A 22,689-nucleotide genomic window follows, 5' to 3' on the forward strand; every position below is an offset into this window, starting at 1 on the left:
GTTCACATGACGCTCATACTTCACGATTATGACAGTCAGGGCTACTATAATGGTTCCAAATGGTTATTTATTTCTGGATATTTATTTCTGACAGAATTAAGTAATCAGGTAATCAGGTGCTGTAACAGTTATGACTCCAACATTTTGTTATGTAAGCTTTATATTTGAATCAAATATATATTTGATTCAAATATATATATTGGCTTTATATTTGAATCAAATAAATTGTCACGACACAAAGACATTGTATGTATAGTGAGCTATGGCTTGGTTCTGGAGCTTCTAAGAAATGCTATGACTCAGATATGGGTCCAAATGACTGGTTAATAATTCAGACAGAACATATGAGTATATAGGGTAACTAGCACAATTTTGTATTATTTACCTAAAGACAAAAATCTTCTGCAGATTTGTACCCATGTCGTTACTATGTGATCACATGTCTTTCAATCCAACAATGCAGTTGGACTATGCATCCATCCATCTTCAACTGCTTATCCGTAGTCAGGTCGCGGGGGCAACAGCTCCACCAGAGTGTTCCAGACTTCCCTCTCCAGAGCAACATTAGTGACTTCCTCCTGGGGGATCCCGAGACGTTCCAAGGCTAGTGAGTCGATGTATTTCCAACTGCGCTTTGGTCGTGCCTCGAGGACCTCCCTAGGGAGATGCCCGAGAGGCATCCTAACCAGATGCCCGAACCACCTAAGCTGGCTCCTTTCCAGGCGAAGAAGCAGCGACTCTACTCCGAGTCTCTCTCGTGTGACTGAACTTCTCACCCTATCTCTAAGGGAGATGCCAGCCACCCGTCGAAGAAAACTCATTTTGGCCGCTTGTATTCGTGACCTTATTCTTTCGGTCATGACCCACACTTCATGACCATAGGTGAGAGTAGGAACGAAGATTGCTCGGTAGACAGAGAGCTTTGCCTTCTGGCTCAACTCTCTTTTCGTCACACCAGTGCGGTACGTACAGCGACTGCAATTTTACAATTTACAATTTACAATTTTAGGCATTTAGCAGACGCTCTTAATCCAGAGCGATTTACATTAGGCAGGAACAAAAGTATGGGAATACATCACATATATAAAATGCATTTATCAAGAAACATGCGTAAGCTAAGAACGTAACTAGAACATATCTATATAATGACACTATACATATTAACTATACATATATACTATACTATGCTATACATATGTAGGCTACTATGATGTGCTATGACTATATACAATGCAATTATTGTGCTGTCTACATGACATGCTATAAGTCTGTTTCAAATGCTATCTAAGTCTAAAAAGTGCTATATAAGGGGGTAGGATAAGTGCTATGGGCCATGATGGAGTCTGAAAAGGTGGGTCTTCAGACTACGGCGGAAGATTGGGAGTGATGCTGCAGTTCTGACTGCAACGGGGAGTGCATTCCACAGTTTTGGGGCCAGAAGGGAGAAGAGTTTGGGACGTGTGGAGCGTTGGCCCGGCGTTTTTAGTGAGGGTACTTCCAGCTTTCCTGCGTTGGCTGATCTGAGTGCGCGGGAGGGTTTGTAGGGTTCAATCATGCTTGCAAGATATGGGGGAGCCATACCTTTCGTTGCTTTGAATGCCAGCATCAGAGTTTTGTATTCTGTGCGGGCAGCGACTGGGAGCCAGTGCAGGGAGCGGAGCAGGGGGGAGACATGTGAGAATTTTGGCTGGTTGAAGACCAGACGAGCTGCGGCATTTTGGATCATTTGGAGAGGCTTAAGTGCACATGCCGGTAGGCCAGTAAGGAGCGAATTACAATAGTCAAGTTTTGACAAGACTGTTGTCTGGATTAGGAGCTGGGCTGATTCCTGGGTGCAATACCGCCCCTGCCGCTCCGATTCTCCGGCTGATCTCCTTCTCCGTCCTCCCCTCACTTGTGAACAAGACCCCGAGATACTTGAACTTCTTCACCTGGGGTAATGGTATTTGATTAAATAAGTAGTCCGTCTGCATTATTATGCTTGCATACATGTAAATTTAACTGATCAAAACACAGATTGTGTCAGATTCAGGTACATAGTGCCGGATTTATAGGAGTCAAGGCCCCTGGGCTAGAGCAAGTTTTGACCCCCCAGCCCACCCTAGCCCAGTGGTAAGTAAAACCGACCCTTTAAGCGCTGGCTTCAGTACAAAATATCATATAATATTGATATCAGTAGTGTTGGATATGAATTTTTGTTTGTTTTTTGTTATAAAAACCAAAAAAGCATTATATATAAAAACAAGCAAGCATTATATACAATGATATCCATAGAAGCAAAACAAAACTAACAAACATAGATATGAAAAATGTTGACAACTCTTTACAAAATAAAGAATGATTTGAAGATTTTGAACATGTCTGACAGACCAACTAAAAGGTCAGGCACTGACAGGCAGGTATTGAAAAGCAAGGTAGGGGGCGGGCGCTCCCCCTTGACGAAAGGGAATGAACGCGCATGCGCCGTTGGAAACGTTCGACCAACATTGCTAGTCAAGCTAACTGCTAGCTCCGAACCCTCTGCCACCATGGAGAGAAAAGGTAATCTTTACACACACATCTATAACGCCTATGTATCGTTCCTTTCCCCGGCGCGTCAGACAACACAATCAATGCTACGCTTATTGTTTTGAATATGAAAGAGTCGTGGACACGGGCTCGCTTTCTGGCGGTGGCGGAATCGAACCGACAACGTCAGTTCGTCTGTCACGCACTGTTGAGGCTGAAGCTACATTGGCGTCAATAGAAAGAAACCGGATTAGCCAGCCTCTCACTTAGCTTAATGTGCAGCTGTACATTCATCATGTGTACACAGAAACTAAGTGACTGACAACGGTGTAGTTGCTTCGTAGGTTAACTGTCTAGACAGCTGCAATTCTGCCACGTACGAAATGTTAACCCTTTTCTGAGAAAGGTTACCCTGAGGTAGCTAGCTCAGTGGGCCATAGCACACATCTAGCCTCTTCAGACAGTCGCAAACAACAAACCGTTCAGCCGAGTAGATTATCGTGTATCTAGATATTGTGTAGCGTATTAAGTGCTTTAAATCAATTTGCATTGTGCATGGTCAACGAGCTAATCAATGAACTAAGCTCTGTTTTTCTTTGGCAGTGTTGGCACTGCAGGCGAGGAAGAAGAGGGCGAAAGCAAAGAAATCCAGCAAAAAGTGAGTTGTCGTTGCCCCCAGCTGTGGGTCCTACTTAGTTTTTAGACTGAATGGCTGGCTGCACGTCACTGCAGGTGTCCAAAAAAGGACTGGACACATTGGCAGTCTGACATACACGTGTTGTGTGTCTGCCCAGTACACAAGTTGTGAGGTCAACGGCCGTGTCTGTAGTAACACATGTTATTTTAGTCTTGGCATTGATTTGTCAACGCAAAAGACACATCAAATGAAAAAGTATAATGCCTCGTAGTCTATTGATATTTTTAGAAGATGCGCATATTCAACTCCTTTTTTAAACAAATGTAGAATGCAGTAGAAAGTGTAATGTGGGCATGTCTTGAGTGATACCAACTGCTGCATGTTGAAAATGAAAATGGTTCACTAATGATTGCACTGTGGCCATTGTTCTCAAAGCTAAGAAAATATATAATGTATGCTACCCCTACTGATATCTAACTAAATCATCAGCGGTCAATGTTATGGTTTACCTAACATTCTACTATTCATGCCATTACAGGCATCCTGCAGAGCATTACATAATATACCCAGTGCTATATTTATAACAAGAGAATGATGAAGCCTACATCAGCCCACTGAAGCATGGCATTGCAATGAAAACAATATTACCATTGCAGATACATGAACCCTGATGTTTTTCTTAACCATAGATTTGCATGTCATAGCCCCTTTCCTACATGTATACTGAAAGCTTTAAATTCACTGGCAATGTTCCATGGTCTTGATTTCTGAAAAACACTTCACTTGCAGCTGAAGTGAGAATGAAAAGTGTCAGTTTTCCGTTACTGTATGGTGTTTTGTTCTATGAACAAAACTACTTAATAGTTAATAGTAATACTGATATGCAATTAAAAAGGAAACATTTTTGATTTACATTTTTAGAGTCAAATTGGGTCAAAAGTTGACTGTTTACAACAATCACATGTATAATGTACTATGCTTGTAAATATTGTTTTCCTGTTGAATCTCACTCCAACATTGTTCTTGGCAACACAACGTGCGTGGTTGCCTGTAGGCGCAGACTAGCAGTAGGCTTGTCTCTACATGGACGATATGGCAGTCTTCACAATAATGCGGTATAACAAAGATTCACTGACATGACATTTACATGCAGTACCATATTGTGACTTACACATGATTTTACAATGAAAAGATTCCAGTGCAATGAGCACTCTGAAGATACGCACCGTTGTCACACAGTGGTATGTGCACTGACGGCTAGAAGGCTCCCAGTCATCTTTAAGACTTTGGAGTAAAAGGTCAATAGTGAACGAGATATCACTGGAAATGCCATGTCTGTTGAATCGTCTTAGGAAAAAAGGCCTTATAGAAAGGACAGGACCGTAAAGCCAAACAAAATAATAGTTTGGTCTCCGGTTGGCTGTCATTTTTGGGCTGAGTCGGTAGGGAATTTATTTTATTATATATATATATTTTAAAAAATTTCGCGGAAGGATGGGTCGCAAGGATTATAAAAAAATATTTTTTTCCCCTACGGAAATGATGGATAGGCTTCTTTTTTAATAACTTCAATATTTGCCCGAGTATAGCTACTAGCTAGTGCTACAGGTTAAAAGACAAAAAACATAGCTAACGTTAGCTAGCTAGCTCACACATAGGCCTACTACACAGCAGAGCTCTTCATGGGTCCAAAAAAATGGTTCCGAAATCCAAAATAAATCTGACATTCCGAGAGACCCGACCCAGCCAGGCAGACATACATGTGGACAGACAGACAGACAGAGAGAGAGAGGTTCCCCACAAGACTGCGTGCTGCAGTAGAGGGTGAGAGAAAAAAAAAGTCTCGTCTCTTGGAATATTAAGGCGGACGGAGAAGCCGACTTTTCTCTCTCGTAGTAGCCTAAGTCGAGTACGTCGTTAAACAACTTGAAAAACTTTGGCTTTGGGAAGGTGTAGGCTACGTTTTGTTGGGCTGCATATATATCCATATATAAAGACCTTTTTGGTCTGAGTGACTGTCGATTTCTTCAGCAAATGCCAATAAAATAATCTGGGTCGCGCATATTTAATAGTCGGTCGGCAACCGGAGACCAATGTATTATTTTGCGCGGCCTAAGGGCACGTGAGCAGTATTATCGACATATATGGATAAACGTAGATGCCTCATTGGCCGCTGCTGTATATTGCAGCAGTGTGCCATAACAGTTGCCATATTTTTTAGGGAGAGTCGTGACTCCTAATGCATGCCATTGCCATGTATATCTATTGAAGCAGGATGCCTATCCACAATTAAATTAAATTGATCCACAGAGGCACCACATATACACCTCTTTTGTTTTAGTGTTAAAACAGTGATCTTTGTCTGAGATCCTGTGCAGTATGGGTCAGTACGCAATTATGTATGTTGGCCAGAATGGCCACAGTTGCGCCGATGTTGCACGCTGAGTACAATTCATTGAGCTGGAATGAGAAGGATGTGGGTGTGGTGACAGTATGTTAGGCCGCAATCAGAAATCACTATTTGTCAGTTCTGGAGTAGAAGTAGAAAATTGCCTCCACCCTCATTGATGCAGTTAACTATTGTGGTGTGCTCAGGGCGATTTGGCATAGCAAGCTCACAACATAATGCAACACGTGTGGGTATTCTGGCTAAATGTCGACTTTACAAATGCATAGATCATAAACTTTTAACAACTAATACAGAGTCAGAGCTACTTAACAAATAGTCAGGAGAAGGTGTTATTTGGCCTTGAGTCCTGGTGAGTGCTCTGATTATTGGCATGGATGCGTTTGCCCTGCAGACAGGCAGGCCATCCGAGAGCTCAGCTGCAACCACAGCCCCAGCCTGAGGACTATCCCCAGGAACCCGAGGAAGAGATTCTTGGCTCTGACGATGAGGAGCAAGAGGATCCTAACGACTACTGCAAGGGTGAGTGCCCTGTCTATCTATCTGACTCTACCCTGGCTGTGCCTGTTGCTAGGCCGTACATTCAATGATTGTCCTCTCTGTGTGTCTAGGTGGTTATCATCATGTGAAAATAGGAGACCTTTTCAATGGAAAATATCATGTGATACGGAAACTAGGCTGGGGGCACTTCTCCACAGTTTGGCTGGCCTGGGACATTCAGTAAGCGCAATCAACTACCCTGTCAAATTCTTTTACTCCTGAAGTTTGTGAAGGATACAAACAACTTGCTGCCAACTGACACAGTTATTGTCCGTTATGTTCAGTACTTCCTGTGTGAAATTGAACATGCTTTGCTTTGGGTTGCAGGGTGAAGCGGTTTGTTGCTATGAAGGTGGTAAAGAGTGCAGAGCACTACACAGAGACGGCGGTGGATGAGATTAAACTCCTTAGATCTGTGAGTAGCTCATGTACTGATTACTGAGATCCGTTATTAATCTTTTCTTTCATGGGAGGTTCAGTAAGAATCTGAATCGCCTTAATCATCCCAGTGATGGTAGGAATTGAGTAGTTTGTCTTGATTGATGATGCCACAGAAGCACATTGACACTTTGATTGAATTTCATATTACCTCGTTGTTAATATTGTATATTGTTGTTAATAATTCATATTAACAACACTGCAGTGCTCAAGAACCTGATGTTGGATAGGAATTTGTGGAGGGCAGCAATCCAGGAATCCTGAGTTGGTGTTGGCTAGACCTCACTCTTGCAGCAACTACTAACTACTATATTACCTAAGACCTAGTGATGTCATGCAACAAGAGTTTGACCTCTCAGTTAGTGCCATATATACACACACATGCACTACTAGAAGACAGTGCAGTTGGTACATTCCCTCCACATACAGTAATCCAGCTATGTGTTCAAGCAGCATTATTGTACACTGTTATTGTAAGCTGTTTTGTTAAACTGCATTTCTTTTGTGTCTGTGTTGCTGTTTATGTTTAGGTAAGAAACTCGGACCCTGATGATCCCAAGAGAGAGATGGTGGTCCAGCTGCTAGATGACTTTAAGATCTCTGGTGTCAATGGGACCCGTATCCTTTTATAGCCCCGATTACCTCCTGGTGTGTCTTCCGTGACCCCATTGTTGTTTTTGCCCAAATGGAAGATGGGACTCCATACTTTATTTTTTTGCAATGGATTGTTACTCTCCTTGGTGTCAAATTCAGCTGCAAGCCAGCAACACAAGTAACGGTGTAAAACAGGCATCCCCACCCATTAACCCGAGAGTGTGCATGCGTAGCTGCGTACAGTATGTTCCGCTGGCTCGGAATACCTGGAGAAATAGGACCACTGCTGATCCAGCTGTCCCCAAAAAACCTAGGCGAAAGATGTAGGGTGATTCTTCCCAAGATCATTCAGTGTTCTCGCACCTCCCTCCCTCCTAACATACTTTCTCTGTGTAATGTCACTTATTCTTGTGAAGGTGAAATAACTTTGGGGCCTAGTGCAACAGAAATATGTGTGGCCTAATTCGCAACAAAACGCAGAGAAGGACACGCTGCAACAAGCTGCTAATGCATTCACAGTCTGGCTTCACCTGCATTTGACACTTTGCCGCCTTGACTGCCACGTGTCAGATGTGTGCATGGTGTTTGAAGTGCTGGGACATCACCTGCTGAAGTGGATCATCAAGTCCAACTACCAAGGCCTGCCTCTGCCTTGTGTTAAGAGTATTATACGACAGGTAACCTGGAACCCACTTAAGTTCTCCTGACTTATCAACTGCCCATTTTTCATGATAATTAAATGACCTTTATTATAATAATTGCTTTTCTTGTATATTTGTTAATTTTGTTCGCGTCTTTGGTCTTTTTTAATCTCACCTGCAAGAATAAGTAGTATCTCTTTCTCGTATTTCTTTCTTTCTTTTCTCCAGGTTCTCCAAGGCTTAGATTACCTACACACCAAGTGTCAGATCATTCACACAGACATTAAGCCAGAGAACATCCTAATGAGTGTTGATGACCCCTACATCAGGAAAGTAGCTGCAGAGGCTACAGAATGGCAGAAGGCTGGGGCACCCCCTCCCTCTGGATCAGCAAGTATGGGATGTTAATAATTAACTAGTTTAACTATTATTTATTGCAGAATAGAGGGTATGCGCATGCATAAAGTGAATGGCAGATCGAGTGGCAAAGTGAGTGACAAAGTGAATTTAATGTTTAAAGTAATTTAATGCAATCAAATAAGACTTTTCTGTTTGGATGTATGGGACTGTCAAGGCCAGAAAGTAGTTTTTTGTCACTCAGTAGGCATTCCTGCATAACTTCTGGGTATGATGATGTCACACGCATACCCTCTATAGAATTATTTTTGCAATAGAATTATGATCTGAATATATTCTAGCTTCCAATCAAAACATCGTTTGACTGCTGTAACACTAAGCATGGCATATCTAGTCTATTCTAAATTGTAGATTTTAGTCTTTAATTAATCTTTTGTTAAAGGTTAAGGCGGTCGACTATTGGTTAGAAAAACGTAATTCTATCTAAATTAGCATCCCTAATGGGATCTTCATACTATTAAATTGTGTGCATATTTTATACGCACAATGTGATCAAACTTTATACTAACTTGATGTTGACATTTCAGTAAGTACAGCACCTGTGCCAAAACAAGTAAGTCCACTCCCTGTTTTATGTCATTAACAATACATCAGCATTGCATGTTTATTGTTTACTGTACATTCCTAGTGACTCGGTTTCTAAGTGTTCCTGTCCTTGCTGTCCCGTTCGGATGCAGACACACAAGATGTCCAAGAACAAGAAGAAAAAGCTAAAGAAGAAGCAGAAACGTCAGGCAGAGCTGCTGGATAAATGCATCATGGACCTGGAGGAGATGGAGAAGGAGGCCCCGGAGATGCGAGAAGAGGAAGAAGAAGATGAAGAGGACCCACAGTCTCCCAAAGCACGGGCTTGTGCTCCCCTCATACAGGTGTCCCTACAAGACATTGGACACGACGAATTGGCAGGCAAGTTAACAAAGATGTATTTGTCAGCTGTGAGAAGGAATACAGATATATTGAAGTGGTTTGCGCTCTTACTCGATGACGACAGGGGCACCGTACAGCAACGTTTTTGTTTCTTTTGTTTCCAACATTTTGTTTTTAATATTCTTTCAAAACATTTTCAAAAATCATTCCCAAAAAAGCTAATATGATTCCCACTGGGGATGCTGTGGGCCCTGGGGGAGTGTTCTCTCCTCTGCGTCATCAGTGCCCATACCCTAGGTGGGGTTGGCAAAAGGGCCTTTCTTTTTGGAGTTTGCATGTTCTCCCCGTGTGAGGGCCTATAGGTACCCTCACAAAAACATGCAGTAGTCCTGGTCGCTAAACTGCCTCCCCCTGGTCAGCCGGGGCGCCTGATGGAGGTGAAAGGAACTGGTTGGAATAACGTGTTCCTTCCACGTGCTATGTCCAACCGGGGAAACTCCCCCCTGTCAGGTGAAAAGAAACGGCTTGAAGGCTCATGCATTGAAGAAAGCATGAGGTCAGTCCGCTGCTCTCCCCAGGTTGGTGGAGGGAGTGTAGAACCCCGGATTACATTAGATAATTGACACTGGGTAAACAATGGGTTTATACAAAATCGTGGGATAAAAATTTGATTGAGAAGAAAAAAGCTAATATTTAATATTTTCTTGAATTCAAAACAAATCAAATTTTTTTTTTCTTGAGCTAAAAATGTTATGAACCACTGCGCTACAGGCACACATTTCTAATGCCGTTAATAGATAGATACTGCACATACTGTACATATCTTTTGTCATTTGTAAAGTGCTATGTGTGCATACATTGGTAACTGAGTTGATTTGAATGAAGTAATCCTCAGTGCCACCCTGTGCTACACCCACAGAGGCATTGAATACAAATGCCACGCGGCTGGGACCAGAGGGGCTGTCGGAGGTGAACTGCAATGGCCTCTCCCATGTGGACGAGGGGGAGGAGAGGCAGGCCCAGTGGAGGGAGGAAGACCAACACAATGGCAACGCAGAACCCACGGAAGAATGCTCCATGCAGGAGGGTCAATGCAACGAGTCCCCTCATCCCATTTGCAATGGTGTGGACTCTCCCGAGCTTGAGGACACTGAGACTGAAGGCGGGGGAGGTGTAGTCAGCGTGGTGACTGACGGTGGCTTTCCAGGTGAGCTGAAAGAGGGAGAGCTTGAGCAGAGTCCGTCTCCGGAGGAGAAGGAGGCAGAGGAGAGGCCCAACAGTCAATATGATACCCAGGAAGGCCTCGGAAATGGTACGTGACCTTCTACTGTTAGACCTGCTAACGATTGAATTTATACGCTAGTTATTGAGACTTAAAGGTCTTCGAGGGTTTTTAATGACCAAGTGAAATATTGACTATCTAATGGAGTCCTCCTTTTTGCATACGTTTCAGTCTGTACTAATTTCTCTCCCTCTCTTTCTCTCTCACCTTGTGTGGTTGCACAGCCAAGCTCGGAGCAGGAGCCTTGCTCGTCAACCCCCTTGAGCCGCTCAATGCAGACAAGATCAAGGTCAAGATTGCAGACCTTGGGAACGCCTGCTGGGTGGTGAGTTGGCTGCTAATGACCTGAGGGATAATGTCCTGATTAGAGACCTTTCCGCCAGCGACACGTTCACTGTCGTTCTACCTGCCTCAATAGATGGATAGAGATGAACTTCTAACCCTGCATCTGATTAGGTGTATTAATTATATGGCTCTCGAGTTGCACAGTTACTAACTATGGTATTGTGTATTGGAGTTGAAGTTTGTGTAGTCCCCATCAGCAGTACAAGCCATTTCAGCCTAATATCTTCCCACGTTTTCCCACACACATTGATCATATTTTGTTCAGCAGGTATTATTGAGGATTTTTCTGCCTTTATTGATAGGTTGAAAGTAATCTGACAGGAAATGGGGAGAGAGATGGGGGGGGGGGGGGGGGGGGGGACACACGTTGCAAAGGCCGTCGGGATCGGGAGTCGAAACCACGGCACGCCGTCAGGCTGGCTCAGCAGCTTAGATGCCCAGACGGTTGAGCTAACCGTCCGGGACAGGTATTTTTGAGGATAACGGTTTGTGAATGTTTTACTATTTTTCTGTTCTCACAGCACAAGCACTTTACAGAGGACATCCAGACACGACAGTACCGCTCCTTAGAGGTGCTCATCGGCTCTGGATACAGCACACCTGCAGATTTATGGAGCACTGCTTGCATGGTGAGCTTGGCATTCTATCTGCTTGTTAGAAATGTTCCCATGGCTAATAATATTCTGAAATGTGTCAGGACGTGAGTGACAAGAGGAGAGAGGGATACTGGTGACAATAGAAGTGATGTTTATGTGACTGACTGCAGTAGATATTGTTCCAGTAGATGCCGCAGTGTCTGTATCCGGTAATTATGTCCCTGTTTATCCCTGCTGTCTTCTCAGGCTTTTGAGCTGGCCACGGGGGACTACTTATTTGAACCGCATTCAGGAGAAGATTATTCCAGAGATGAAGGTACTGTTTCTGCTTTTCCTGTCCACTCTCTCCATTTAAAATTGGCACAATTTGAACAGCGTTAGCTCTTTTCTATTAATTGTGTTGGAAAGATTACAGTGAAGAGCTATATTTACTTGTCAGTCACTTTTAAATGCCTACTGTTGAAGTCTCCATGGAAATCTTAATCTGTTTTCCATTTCTAATTGGCTCATTGCTATTTTGGTATAACTTAAAAAGTGTTTTTCAGTAGGCATGACAGTTTATGTACTTGACAGCACATCACTGCAGTTTTTGACAGTACAGTAATATTGCTTCCTCTAATTTATTTTCTCAATTTTATTCCTTTTCACAATAACAAACATTTGAGGTACTCCATTACATTGATTTCAGATTTTTGATTGAGTTTTTATTTGTTTGAAATGAGTTACTTTATTTAAAACAAAAGCCTAATCATGTAATGGTGAAGTACCACCTCTATTCCTGTGTCTATTTCCCCTCTAACACACGGCGCCACATTTCTGTCACTGCTGAAGATGCCCTACTGACGACCCCATCTCCCTCCTTCACTTTCTCTTCACCTCTTCTCATCCCCTTCACACTCCTGCTCCTCCCCTATGCTACTAGGCCTGTGCCTATCACAATTACTACATAATCGCATGATTGCAATTATTTTGAGTTAACTAATGTGTGGAGCGGCGCGTTGTGAACTTGTAGATTTGCTATTTTCACTATTTTTTAAATGGCACAGAGAGAAATTGTAGATTGGGTATTCTTTTTAAATGGATTTAGTTAATTTATTTTGTTAAATGAATAAATAAATGATTAAGGATATGGTTTTATGTCATATCTGCCCTGTGCAGCTTTTGGTTTGTTTATTCCAATGTTAAATGCCGAAAACACAATTCAATTATTAATTGCAATGAATAGGCTGTTGGTTGTCAACTAAAATGTTTTGATCGTGACAGCCTTCAACTGCCTCTACTCGGTCTACTGCTGAGCAGAGATCTGTGTCTAGACTTGATTGGGACGGGCATGCACGTCGTCAGCTATCTGCTGAGATGTAGCCTTCAGCTAATTGGCACTCCTTGCACTTTCCACCTATGTAGAAGGAGAAACTTTTTTATGTATTCTACTTGAACTCGTCACCTTCTTTTTCTTCTTTTTGTTTAATATTCTGATGGTGGTTCTACCGTAGCAGTACTGCAACTTAATTAGCTTACTGGCCTGTACCTTAACTCTGCAGGAGTTCTGAAATGATCTGTTATATCCCATTTACTGATTTCAACTGGTGATTTCAAGAAACAAACCTTTATTTAAAAAAACATGTTAATTTACCCTGAATGCCCAACTAATACAACTATACAAGATATTCCAAAATGTAACATTTAAATATTGTAGGTATGTGTTTTACTAGATGCAAAACCTAATCACAGTAGAGCTCAACAGTGACAGACACTTTTTCTTTACTGTGCTCAGTGTGCTGATGCCGTAAATTAATTTAGCATAGACGTTTCAGAAAATCCTTCCATTGATGCAATCCCTTGATTTACTTGAATACCTGAGGTGTGGGTGGGGATGGTGCTGCCATCTGAGGGGTTTCAAAGCTTGCAGCTCCAGAGGGCTCGTCTGCAACACCTGGCCTCCCAGCTGCGCCCCACTCTGCTTTCAACCTTTCTGTGCCACTGGTGTTACTTTTAGGGCCCTGGAAGTGTTTCTAGTTTGATTGCATACAGACACTCGCTTGGCTTCTATTGGAGCATATTGCATCATTTGCAACAACGTAGCTTGTCATAAGTCTACATTGGATTGTTACAACATTATAGCTGATAACAGACATTCTCTATGTTTTTACTTTCGCCAGACTCGCCAGTTTTATATTGTGAACTGTGCATCCCTGACCGGCTTAACCCTGCTCATTCCCTTTACTTCAAACCTTTTGCATCTTATTGGCTTATGATATTGTCGTGTAAATTTAAAATGCATAACCCAAGTGAGTGAAAACACTGGTCTTAACATACAATGCATGTCATACTAGGCTGTCATTCTCCATTTGTTAATACGATGTTCTACATGGATCTGCTGTGCTCTCTTTTCTTCCACTTCTCCTCCTTGCTCTCTTGCTTTCTTTTTCCTTCCTTCTTTCCTTCTTCTCCATGCCGTTTCTATACCCACGTCACCCCCTCCCTCCCTGTTCTGTTCTCATTCTACTCCTGATGTGCCTAATCTCCAGATCATCTTGCTCTCGTTATTGAGTTGCTGGGTAAAATCCCGCGCCACTATTCTCTGAGTGGGAAATTCTCACAGGAATACTTCGATAAGAGAGGTACGCCACCCTGTGTGTGTGTGTGGGGCCTGCCCTGGGAACAGTTGGAGAGAAGGCTGGGTAGGGATGGGTGATGACCCCCTGACAGCACTCTTCACACCTGCCAAACTTGTTGTTGGCGTGTGTTCAGGCACAAAAACAAAAGAACCTTTATTAAGTGCATCTCCCTAATAATTATTCGCAACAGGAGCCCCAATTAGTTTTAAATGTACATACAGCTTGTAATGCTACTTTGCTTTCTGTTTGTCCTACATATTAAAACAATAATCAAAAGCAAAGATTTTTAACAAACTGTCACAATCTACTAAATAATACATTTAATATATCAATTGAGTGTTAATTCAACTCTGAGTGTACAATATAACCACATAGATTTGTAAGGGCCCTTTTGGTTACATCTGTACAATCAAATGGATAATTGTACTGTATAGTACTGTGGTATTTTTTCACCGGGCGTAGTTGGAACACAACACATGCTGTTGTGTTGCAAACGTACTGTATGATTCAACCACCTCTTGCTTTTTGCCTCACAAGATTGGAATGTGTAATATAATGGGCACATCACTAGTAGGCCGATCACACATTTAGAGTGGATATCTGCCATCCCTCTTCGCTCATAGTGGAGCTGGGACCATATTCCAGTCCATTTATTTTGTGAATTATTTTTCCTGTGTGATAGGAGAGCAACATTTATCTCCCTCCCGAGGATTATTGTGGCGGAAGCAAGCGGCAACCATTTAGCTCAGGACATCTTAAGCTCCGGGGCTTGGGCCTGAAATGTGTTGCAATACTATTGTTGTTGCTCTCTGCAGGATATGAAAACTAGTGTTTTGATAACGACGGCGCCCACGGCGGAACTTAAATTATGCATCCTAGCTTTGAAAAAAAGAATCCCCCCTCCCCCCCACCTAGTTTAGTTTGAGTTCCACAGGGAATACCACGGCATCCACTGCATTGTCTGGTGGCCTGATTCTTCCACGCTAAACTTTCCCCATGTGAGTGCTGTCAGCCGGAAACCCTCTCCTCCTTGGCCGTCGTCCTACACACCCAGAGCGGGTCCGTGGTTGATGCGCTGTCTGATGAATCTTGTTTGTTTCGTTTGTCTCTCTTGCCTTTTGTTTGCCATATGCCGGGCGGGTTCTGACCGCGTAGACCACATAGCGTTGATCATTGAGCTTCTGGGGAGTGTCCCTCGCAAGCTCATTATGACGGGCAAATATTCCAAGGACTTTTTCACCAAGAAAGGTAAAAGGGGTTTTTGAAGTTTCATACGTCATTAGTTGCTGCTGAAATATAATCTATATTAATTATCAATATCTTATTGCTCGAACCCATGCAATGTCGACGGCTTGATAAGTATTGCCACACCTCTGTTAAGATTTGAAGTGTGCCATACGTGCACATTCCTGGAATAACATGTAAGCGATGATGCATAATTATTTACACTGATAATAATGAAAGAGGTGGAGGTAAAGAACTCCTGCCAAGTCTGTTATTTTTCCAAAATCTAAAAGACTTGTGTGTGTGTGTGTGTGTGTGTGTGTGTGTGTGTGTGTGAGTGCATTATCATCTTTATACCATGGCCACTTAACATCAGAAACGGCAAACAATCTGTGTTTTAGTGATTTGTGTTAGTGTTTATTACTGTTGTTATTATGGTTACATGCAGTCTAATCAAGAGCCCTAACCCTTAAACATTTGTTTAAGGGTGTATTTTTGAGTGGTGTAAACCACTCCTACAACTGGCTTTGTTAGTTTACGTGTCTGTCTGTCTGTCTGTCTGTCCGTACCAAAAAAAAATCACACCCGTGTGAACTGAGTGGTGTAAGGTTTTATATAGCATGATCAGCTGTGGTCTGACGTAATGTCTGACGTAATGAAATCACACCCGGATGTGATTTCACAACTGGCTTTTTTTGTGCAGAAAAAATGGGCATGGTTGCTACGGTCATCCAGTTCACCCGGGTGTGATTTAATTACGTCAGAAATTATTTTGAACATAGCAACCATGCTCATTTTTTTCTGCACACAAAAGCCAGTTGTAGGAGTGGTTTACACCACTCAAAAATGAGCATGGTTGCTATGGTCACCCAGTTCACACGGGTGTGCTTTCATTACGTCTGACATTACGTCAGACCACAGCTGATCAGGCTATATAAGACCTTACACCACTCAGTTCACACAGGTGTGATATTTTTGAATATTTTGAAATGTAAAAACGTGTGTGACCCACAAATGACCCAGTGTTTGGGAACCAGTGGTCTACTCTAAGCTATTGGTCAGTACTGTAGGGGTCTGACATGTCTTTCACCGGCGCTTCTCCAGTTGTCTTCACCCCTCGTCCTCTACAGCAGGGGCAATATATAATACAATTTATAATATAAATTATATATAAATCTATGTTAAGCTCAGGTCTTATGATCCTCGGATGCCCAGGGCTTAGCCTTGGTAAGCCCGTGCATTAAGGCGCCCGTGTCTGTACGCCTGCTTGACAATAAAACGAGTAGTTTCTGTGGCCGTGGTATAAATCTAACAGAGTATGGTTTACATAATATGATTACATGGAAGTAATTAAATGGCTTGACAGAATGCCCTTGTCGCTGAATGTTTGTTGATTATCAATGTGTACAACACACGGGGCACAACTGATTATAGCAATCTTAACAAGTAGCTATTGTCGTGTAAACATCTTAGCCTGATTATCTTAATCAAAGTAAGGTCATAATCGGCATTAATTGATAAAACATTGATTGCTCTTCATTCGTTTGGTCTATTTTTTGAAGCACTATAATTTCCCCCCTTCCCAAATCTTTGCATGTCCCAGAAAAGGTCAACCTACCTAGTGGTGGCAGTTAATCACGAAGCTGCTTCCAGAATAGAAAATATCCATGCTAGTATGTAGTCGAAAAAACACAAATTATTGTATAACCTTAAAGTTGTTCCGTTTAATTTGTCTTATCTCGAGACGGATTGTGTCACGTCTCTGTGTAATTATCCAAATTATAAAATATCCCCAGTAAACCCAGGTTGTTAGAAAAAACTTCTGACCATCAACCAAATCAAACATATTGCTTTCATGCAAACATACCACATTGCCTGTGTTTTTGCCATGAACATACTGTAGTGATGCTGAGCAATGGGACTGACTGCTGTTGTCCGTGCAGGGGATCTCAAACACATCACCAAGCTGAAGCCCTGGGGGCTGCTCGAGGTGCTGGTCGACAAGTACGAGTGGCCGCGCGAAGAAGCGGATTGCTTTGCGGATTTCCTGCTTCCCATGCTGGACCTCATCCCTGAGAAGAGAGCCACGGCAGCAGAGTGCCTACGTCACCCCTGGCTCACATTCTAGTGCTACCTTCTGACCACTGCACTTCCTCTTCTTCCTTCCCTCCCTTTCTCTCTCTCTCTCTCCCTCCCTCCCTCCCCTCTCTTTCTTTCTCTCTCCAGAGACTGCAACAGGTCACTTTCCAGTTTGGGCATATCTGATGAATATTTATTTCTCTTTTTTTGTTTTTGTTTCATTGCTTTTTTTTTTCTTTTTTTCTTACAATGTTCTTATCATTGAGGTAATTACTTCTATGTATGTTCGCTTTGTATTTGTTGGCTTCTCTCTCTCTTTCTCAGTCCCTTTTTTGTGCTTATGTCGTTAAAGAGTCCAGTGGGGTTGTATTTCGTTATACTGGCTCAAACTGCTGTGCTCCCTTCACTCACCTGTTCATGCACCCCCCCCCCCCCCCCTCCCCCATCTTTTGTAATGCTAGCGACTCGTCCTTGTTTGGTTTCACTCCTGCACTAAACCCCAAACAAATCAAGGATATGTAGCATCTATTGCTGAGTTTTGTCTCCATTAAAAAGTCTTGCAATCCACTTTCTTCCTCTTATAGACTTGATTAGTGCTGTGTTCTCTTTGTTTAGAAATTGATTTAGGTTATGTTACATCTCCCCAGGCATAATTTTTGTATTAGGGTAGTATTAGGAAGTTGCGCATTGAGCAGATTTGGACTGGGTGTAGCAGAATGCACATTTTCACAGCCAGAATCACATGATGTAGTGTTGTACTATCGCGACATCCAGAGCTCTCTGACGTGTTCAGTCATTGTAGACATAGTGGAAGTCACCTGATATTTAGTACTATCAATCGGTTAACGGTTATAAGAAAAAAAGATCTTTCATTGTCATGGGAGGCTGGTATTCTCATACACTCGCTGCGTTTCAGGAATATGTTTGGGACGGTTTCAACAAGTTGTCATGTTAAGAAGCCCACTTTAAAGGGAAACAAAGTGAAAATAAAACTGTCTGTATATACCTGTACCAAAGAGTTTGCCTTGTTATGTATATTACCGCTGTGTACAGTTTTTAACAAATCTTACAAATGTCTTAGCTAAGGTTATTTAGCTGGGTAGTGATGTTTTAATAAAGCATTTGGAGGAAGTGTGCAAGCTCATTTGTATGTTTGGCCAACTGTTCAATACTTTAACCATATTCTTTCCATAGCAATAGTGACCTCTGATGTTAAATAATGGTGTCCTAAATTTATCATGTCAAATTATGTGTATAGGCCAGGGGTGTTAAAATGTATGCTATTTGCATTAATGTCAAAGGTTAAGAACATTTAGACTAGAGATGCGTTAATTTACAGGACTTGTATCACACCATACAATAAAACCGATCTATGTTCATATACAGTACTATGGAATGTACCACACACCATACAATAAAACAGACGATCATACTATATGGAATGTACGTGTTAGTCCAGCTTATTTATTTTTGTCCTCAAGTTGTCACAGAGCAATGCATAGTTCAGTGCTGTGCAATAGGACGTACATGTCAAATGTATGGTATAAAACTTTGCACAAGTGTGTATTCAATGCCAATAATACATTGTATTTCATTGCATATTCAGAGAATCATGTAAAAAAAAAACTGCTTTAAGCATTCAGCTCTGTGGAAAACACCATAACCATAAAGGATGCTTGTGTTGATATTTGATGGCCAGATTTCTGAGCTTGAATCCCATATTACTTCGGTTCTTCTGTAATGGGAGAAAAACTGCATTAATTGATGGTTAAATTCAAAGGGCATTAGTTCTTTGCTCACATTGGCTCTCAATTTATTAAAAGTGCTCACTTTTAAGCCTCCAAATTCTTAGTCTCAGACCACCCAGACTTCCTTAATGCCTCATTTAACAGCCCCCATAAGCTCCTACAAATGTAATCTATCAAGCTCAAGGCATCAAGTGAGTCTTCTAAACAAATACACGAATGCTTGCTCCATAACCTCAGTAAAACTATGCCTAAACCTAGCTTTGGTCCATAGCGTTAAGGACCTTAACGCTATGGACCAGAGCTGGCCTAAACCTAACTTTATCCCAAAACGTAACTTTAGCCAAGCTTTGACAAAACCTAACTTTATTCCAAAACGTAACATCAGTAAAGCTATGCCATAACCTAACCTTATTTCCTAAACTTAACCTCCGTAAAACTAGGGCTAGTCGTAAACTTATTTCTAACCTTAATCTCAGTAAAACAAATACAACACCTGTTTTAAACTACAATGGGTAAGTAAGCAGGTATACACATTCTTCAGTGCCTTGCCATGCCAACATGACTGTTGACACAAGTAGAACAGTTGACCACTGGGAATCCTATCATGCTTATGAAGACAAATTTACCCTCTTGCTCTTACCTACTGCTCCCGCTACTTCGAAGTCATCTGGTAGCAGCTTGTCCTGCCGGTTTCCCAGGGTGAAGGCAAGAAAAGACAGGAGGAGTGAATCCAAGATGCTGATGATGCCCAGGATGTAGGCCCAGCGCACCGTACAGTTCCCCAGAGTGTACTTGTCCGTCTGCGTGCCACACATTCTCCTCACCGGTTCGGCATCCCAGCCGTCTGGGTAGATCATGCAGCCAACCACCATCAACACGGCTGTAGGGGAAGTTAAAGACTGATTTATATAGTTGCACGCACCATACATCTAACTACAAGCTTGTTTTATTACACAAGTAGCCCAGGCTACTGACAAGGCCCAAATTAGCCAATTGGTCACACCTGATCACCCCTAGATCTCCATATATGGAGCTGACCTGTTCTGACATGGTGATGTTCTGACATCTGCATATAGACTCCATATTTGGGCATGCCTGACAAAGAACTTCATATATAAAAGGGACACAGACATAATAACTGGGTGGGGCATTCATTTCCAACTTGCATCGTTCCAAATAGGCCAGTGCCCAACGGGCACCGCTATAGTAATGCAAGGTAGACCTACATGATTTGAACACTATAGGGTACATCATTATCAGACCCAAATTTACCTTTCAAATTCTTGTTTATGTCCCAAACGACTACTGGCTATCCTCAGGCTTTGTCCTAGCAATTGCAGAAATATTAGACCTTATAATGTCATAAGAAAAAAAATATATTTGACCTCCCATTTATAAAATAAATATAAAACTTTTTTTAAATTGTGCCTGAGTTCTCAGGTGCTCACCCGCCTGTCTGTCTGTCTGTCTGTCTGTCTGTCTGTCTGTCTGTCTGTCTGTCTGTCTGTCTGTCAGTCAAGCAACACATCACCTAGTGAATCATGTTACATCATGTAATCAATCTGTCATTGGAGGTGTTCAGAGTTGAAACAGGATCTCTTGGCTTCTACAGTGCTGTTGACACCAAGAACCACACACCCTCTGGACACTCCTGAAACTAAAGAGGTGTGTGGGTCACTGTAGTGCCCATTCAAATGGTGTGTGTGTGTGTGTGTGTGTGTGTGTGTGTGTGTGTGTGTGTGTGTGTGCGCGCACCCTCTCTGAAAATTCACATCTGTAAATATATGAATTGTTTTGCAATTTGCTAAAAGTAGCCTACACTGTCAAATCGTGAGTGTTACCTGAACTCTGAAAGGGTGTACAAAGCAACCCATACAAGTGTCCCATTTGGTTCCATTTCTACCTCAGTGGTGGATACTCACACACATTGTGTACTGTAAAAAATAGGTATTTTACTCAATAACCTATTTTAGAAATAGTCTGTTACAAGTACTATAGTAACTATTCGAAATGTACTTGAGTAGGCCTATACAAGTATAGGATACAAGTATGCTACTTGAGTAAATGTAATTTGAAAGAGAAAGAAAGAGATCTCTTTATTTTCGTAAAGAAAGAGAAAATAAAATTAATCTTATCTTATTTGTTTCCACGTATAGGCTACATCTATACTCATTCGGAATTAGCAACATACGTTCTCTCTTACCCGCAGCTAGTTGCATCCAAGAACATATCTTGTAGACCTGCCCTGCGCTGCAGAAGAAAAACAAACTGAAGCAGCACATGGAGCCCACGATCAGCAGCATGGAGCAGCCCACCATGAACATGGCCGTCCGGAAAGCTCCCGAAGGAATGCTGCTGAAGTCCAGAACACTGCCCTTACAGGTCAGTTCCGACGTCAGGGCATTGCCGATGCAGTAGTGAAAGAGGCCGAAGTAGCCTGCCTGCGGGGTGTTCACGCTGTCCCCTATCCAGAACGGCTGAATGAACACCACCACGCTGATGATGGCAAAGACGATTGTGAACACGGCCCACATGACACCAATGGCGCGAGAATTCCTCACATAATTGGTGTGATAGATTTTAGCAGCTTCTAAGGCTGTTATCAAGTTAACCATCTTTGGTGATTCTTGAGTAGCCCCGCCAACAAAGCTACAATAATGTTGAACTTAAAATATAAACCTGCTGAATGATCGTCGACACACCATGCACGTTTTAAAATTCCTTATTTAAGCCCCGACTCTTGCGACGCGACCCCTGGCAGCTTTATGCTTCGGGCTGGGTCAGGAGTTAGTGAAGTTTCAGCACGCTGGACAGCAACCTCTCCCCTTCAGATGACGTAGAGCTGATTCAGAGGTTGTGGACTGCAGTCTGCAGGTGCTCATCCAGTCAATGCGACTGACTTTAAATTATTTGTAGTTACTGGTAGGCAGGCTTAGGCTACCACAACATTATCTGTATTTTGAGGGAAACGAAGGAAATAACAAAGACGGATTGGTAATAGTTTACCCTACTTTTATGACTCAGGGTGACCTTATTGATGATTGGGAAGGGATTGGAGCTATGTTTGACAGCGTGTTAGACAAAATGCACTTGCATGCCAAGAAAGGTGTTATATGATGAATTATTCAGCGAAAGAAGATGAGGTTGTAAGGTGAAACCCGTGACTACAATGATAATCCTTTCACAGCCAATTGCAATCACGCGTGTGCACACGCACACGCACACACACACACACACACACACACACACACACACACACACACACACACACACACACACACACACACAACGTTCAAATATCATTCATTTCCCTTATGTTTCACCACATATAATTTTAAACTGATATTCATTCAACATCTGTTGAGGAATCAGTGATAAAACAAATATATTGAGTCTGGCATAAACCCCATTATACAGGGATGTAATTGAAAATAAATTGGTTTACCGGTATGTATAGAGCCTCCCTGCAGAAAAACGTTTTTAGCAATTCATGCTCATTTGAATTCATATTACAAACTAAAAGAGCTGTAGTAAATCTAGACTAAAGTTAAATCTTTCATGACATAAATAAAGGAAAACAGTTGTCTACTTTGCATATGTTTATTAACAAGGGAAGGTTAGGGGTTCTGGAGAGGAGAGGAGAGGAGAGCTGGGTCAGTGATAAAATCAAAAAGGAAAAAACAAGCGTGCTGCAACTGTGAAAAGATAAGCAGGCTAGAAGCTCTTCAAACACTGGAAAGCGAAGTGT

The 22,689-nt window shown here is 42.2% G+C and overlaps 2 protein-coding genes across 4 annotated transcripts; one reads left to right on the forward strand and one right to left on the reverse strand.

The window, feature by feature from the left end:
* The first annotated feature begins 2,408 nt into the window (after positions 1–2,408).
* Positions 2,409–18,639, forward strand: srpk1a (SRSF protein kinase 1a). 3 transcript variants are annotated; one of them, XM_079524733.1, is made up of 16 exons: positions 2,409–2,541; positions 3,112–3,166; positions 5,947–6,074; positions 6,164–6,272; positions 6,420–6,507; positions 7,061–7,148; positions 7,695–7,801; positions 7,994–8,159; positions 8,710–8,735; positions 8,860–9,088; positions 9,945–10,361; positions 10,556–10,656; positions 11,198–11,305; positions 11,519–11,588; positions 13,801–13,893; positions 17,058–18,639. In XM_079524733.1, the coding sequence occupies exons 1-16, from the start codon at positions 2,529–2,531 to the stop codon at positions 17,240–17,242; spliced, it is 1,983 nt and encodes a 660-aa protein (XP_079380859.1). In that variant the 5' UTR covers positions 2,409–2,528; the 3' UTR covers positions 17,243–18,639. The 3 variants fall into 3 exon arrangements, with proteins under 3 accessions (XP_079380859.1, XP_079380860.1, XP_079380861.1); XM_079524734.1 differs by lacking the exon at positions 13,801–13,893 and adding an exon at positions 15,046–15,138 and having other exon boundaries at positions 9,969–10,361; XM_079524735.1 differs by lacking the exon at positions 13,801–13,893 and adding an exon at positions 15,046–15,138 and having other exon boundaries at positions 2,444–2,541.
* Positions 18,640–18,824: 185 nt separating this feature from the next.
* Positions 18,825–21,556, reverse strand: lhfpl5b (LHFPL tetraspan subfamily member 5b; the record flags this gene model as incomplete). The annotated part of the gene is made up of 3 exons (XM_079515496.1): positions 18,825–18,838; positions 19,582–19,821; positions 21,145–21,556. The coding sequence occupies 3 exons, from the start codon at positions 21,554–21,556 to the stop codon at positions 18,825–18,827; spliced, it is 666 nt and encodes a 221-aa protein (XP_079371622.1).
* Positions 21,557–22,689: the final 1,133 nt, after the last annotated feature.

This window comes from Electrona antarctica, assembly GCF_951216825.1.
Source record: "Electrona antarctica genome assembly, chromosome: 2".
Classification (NCBI taxonomy): Eukaryota; Metazoa; Chordata; class Actinopteri; order Myctophiformes; family Myctophidae; genus Electrona; species Electrona antarctica.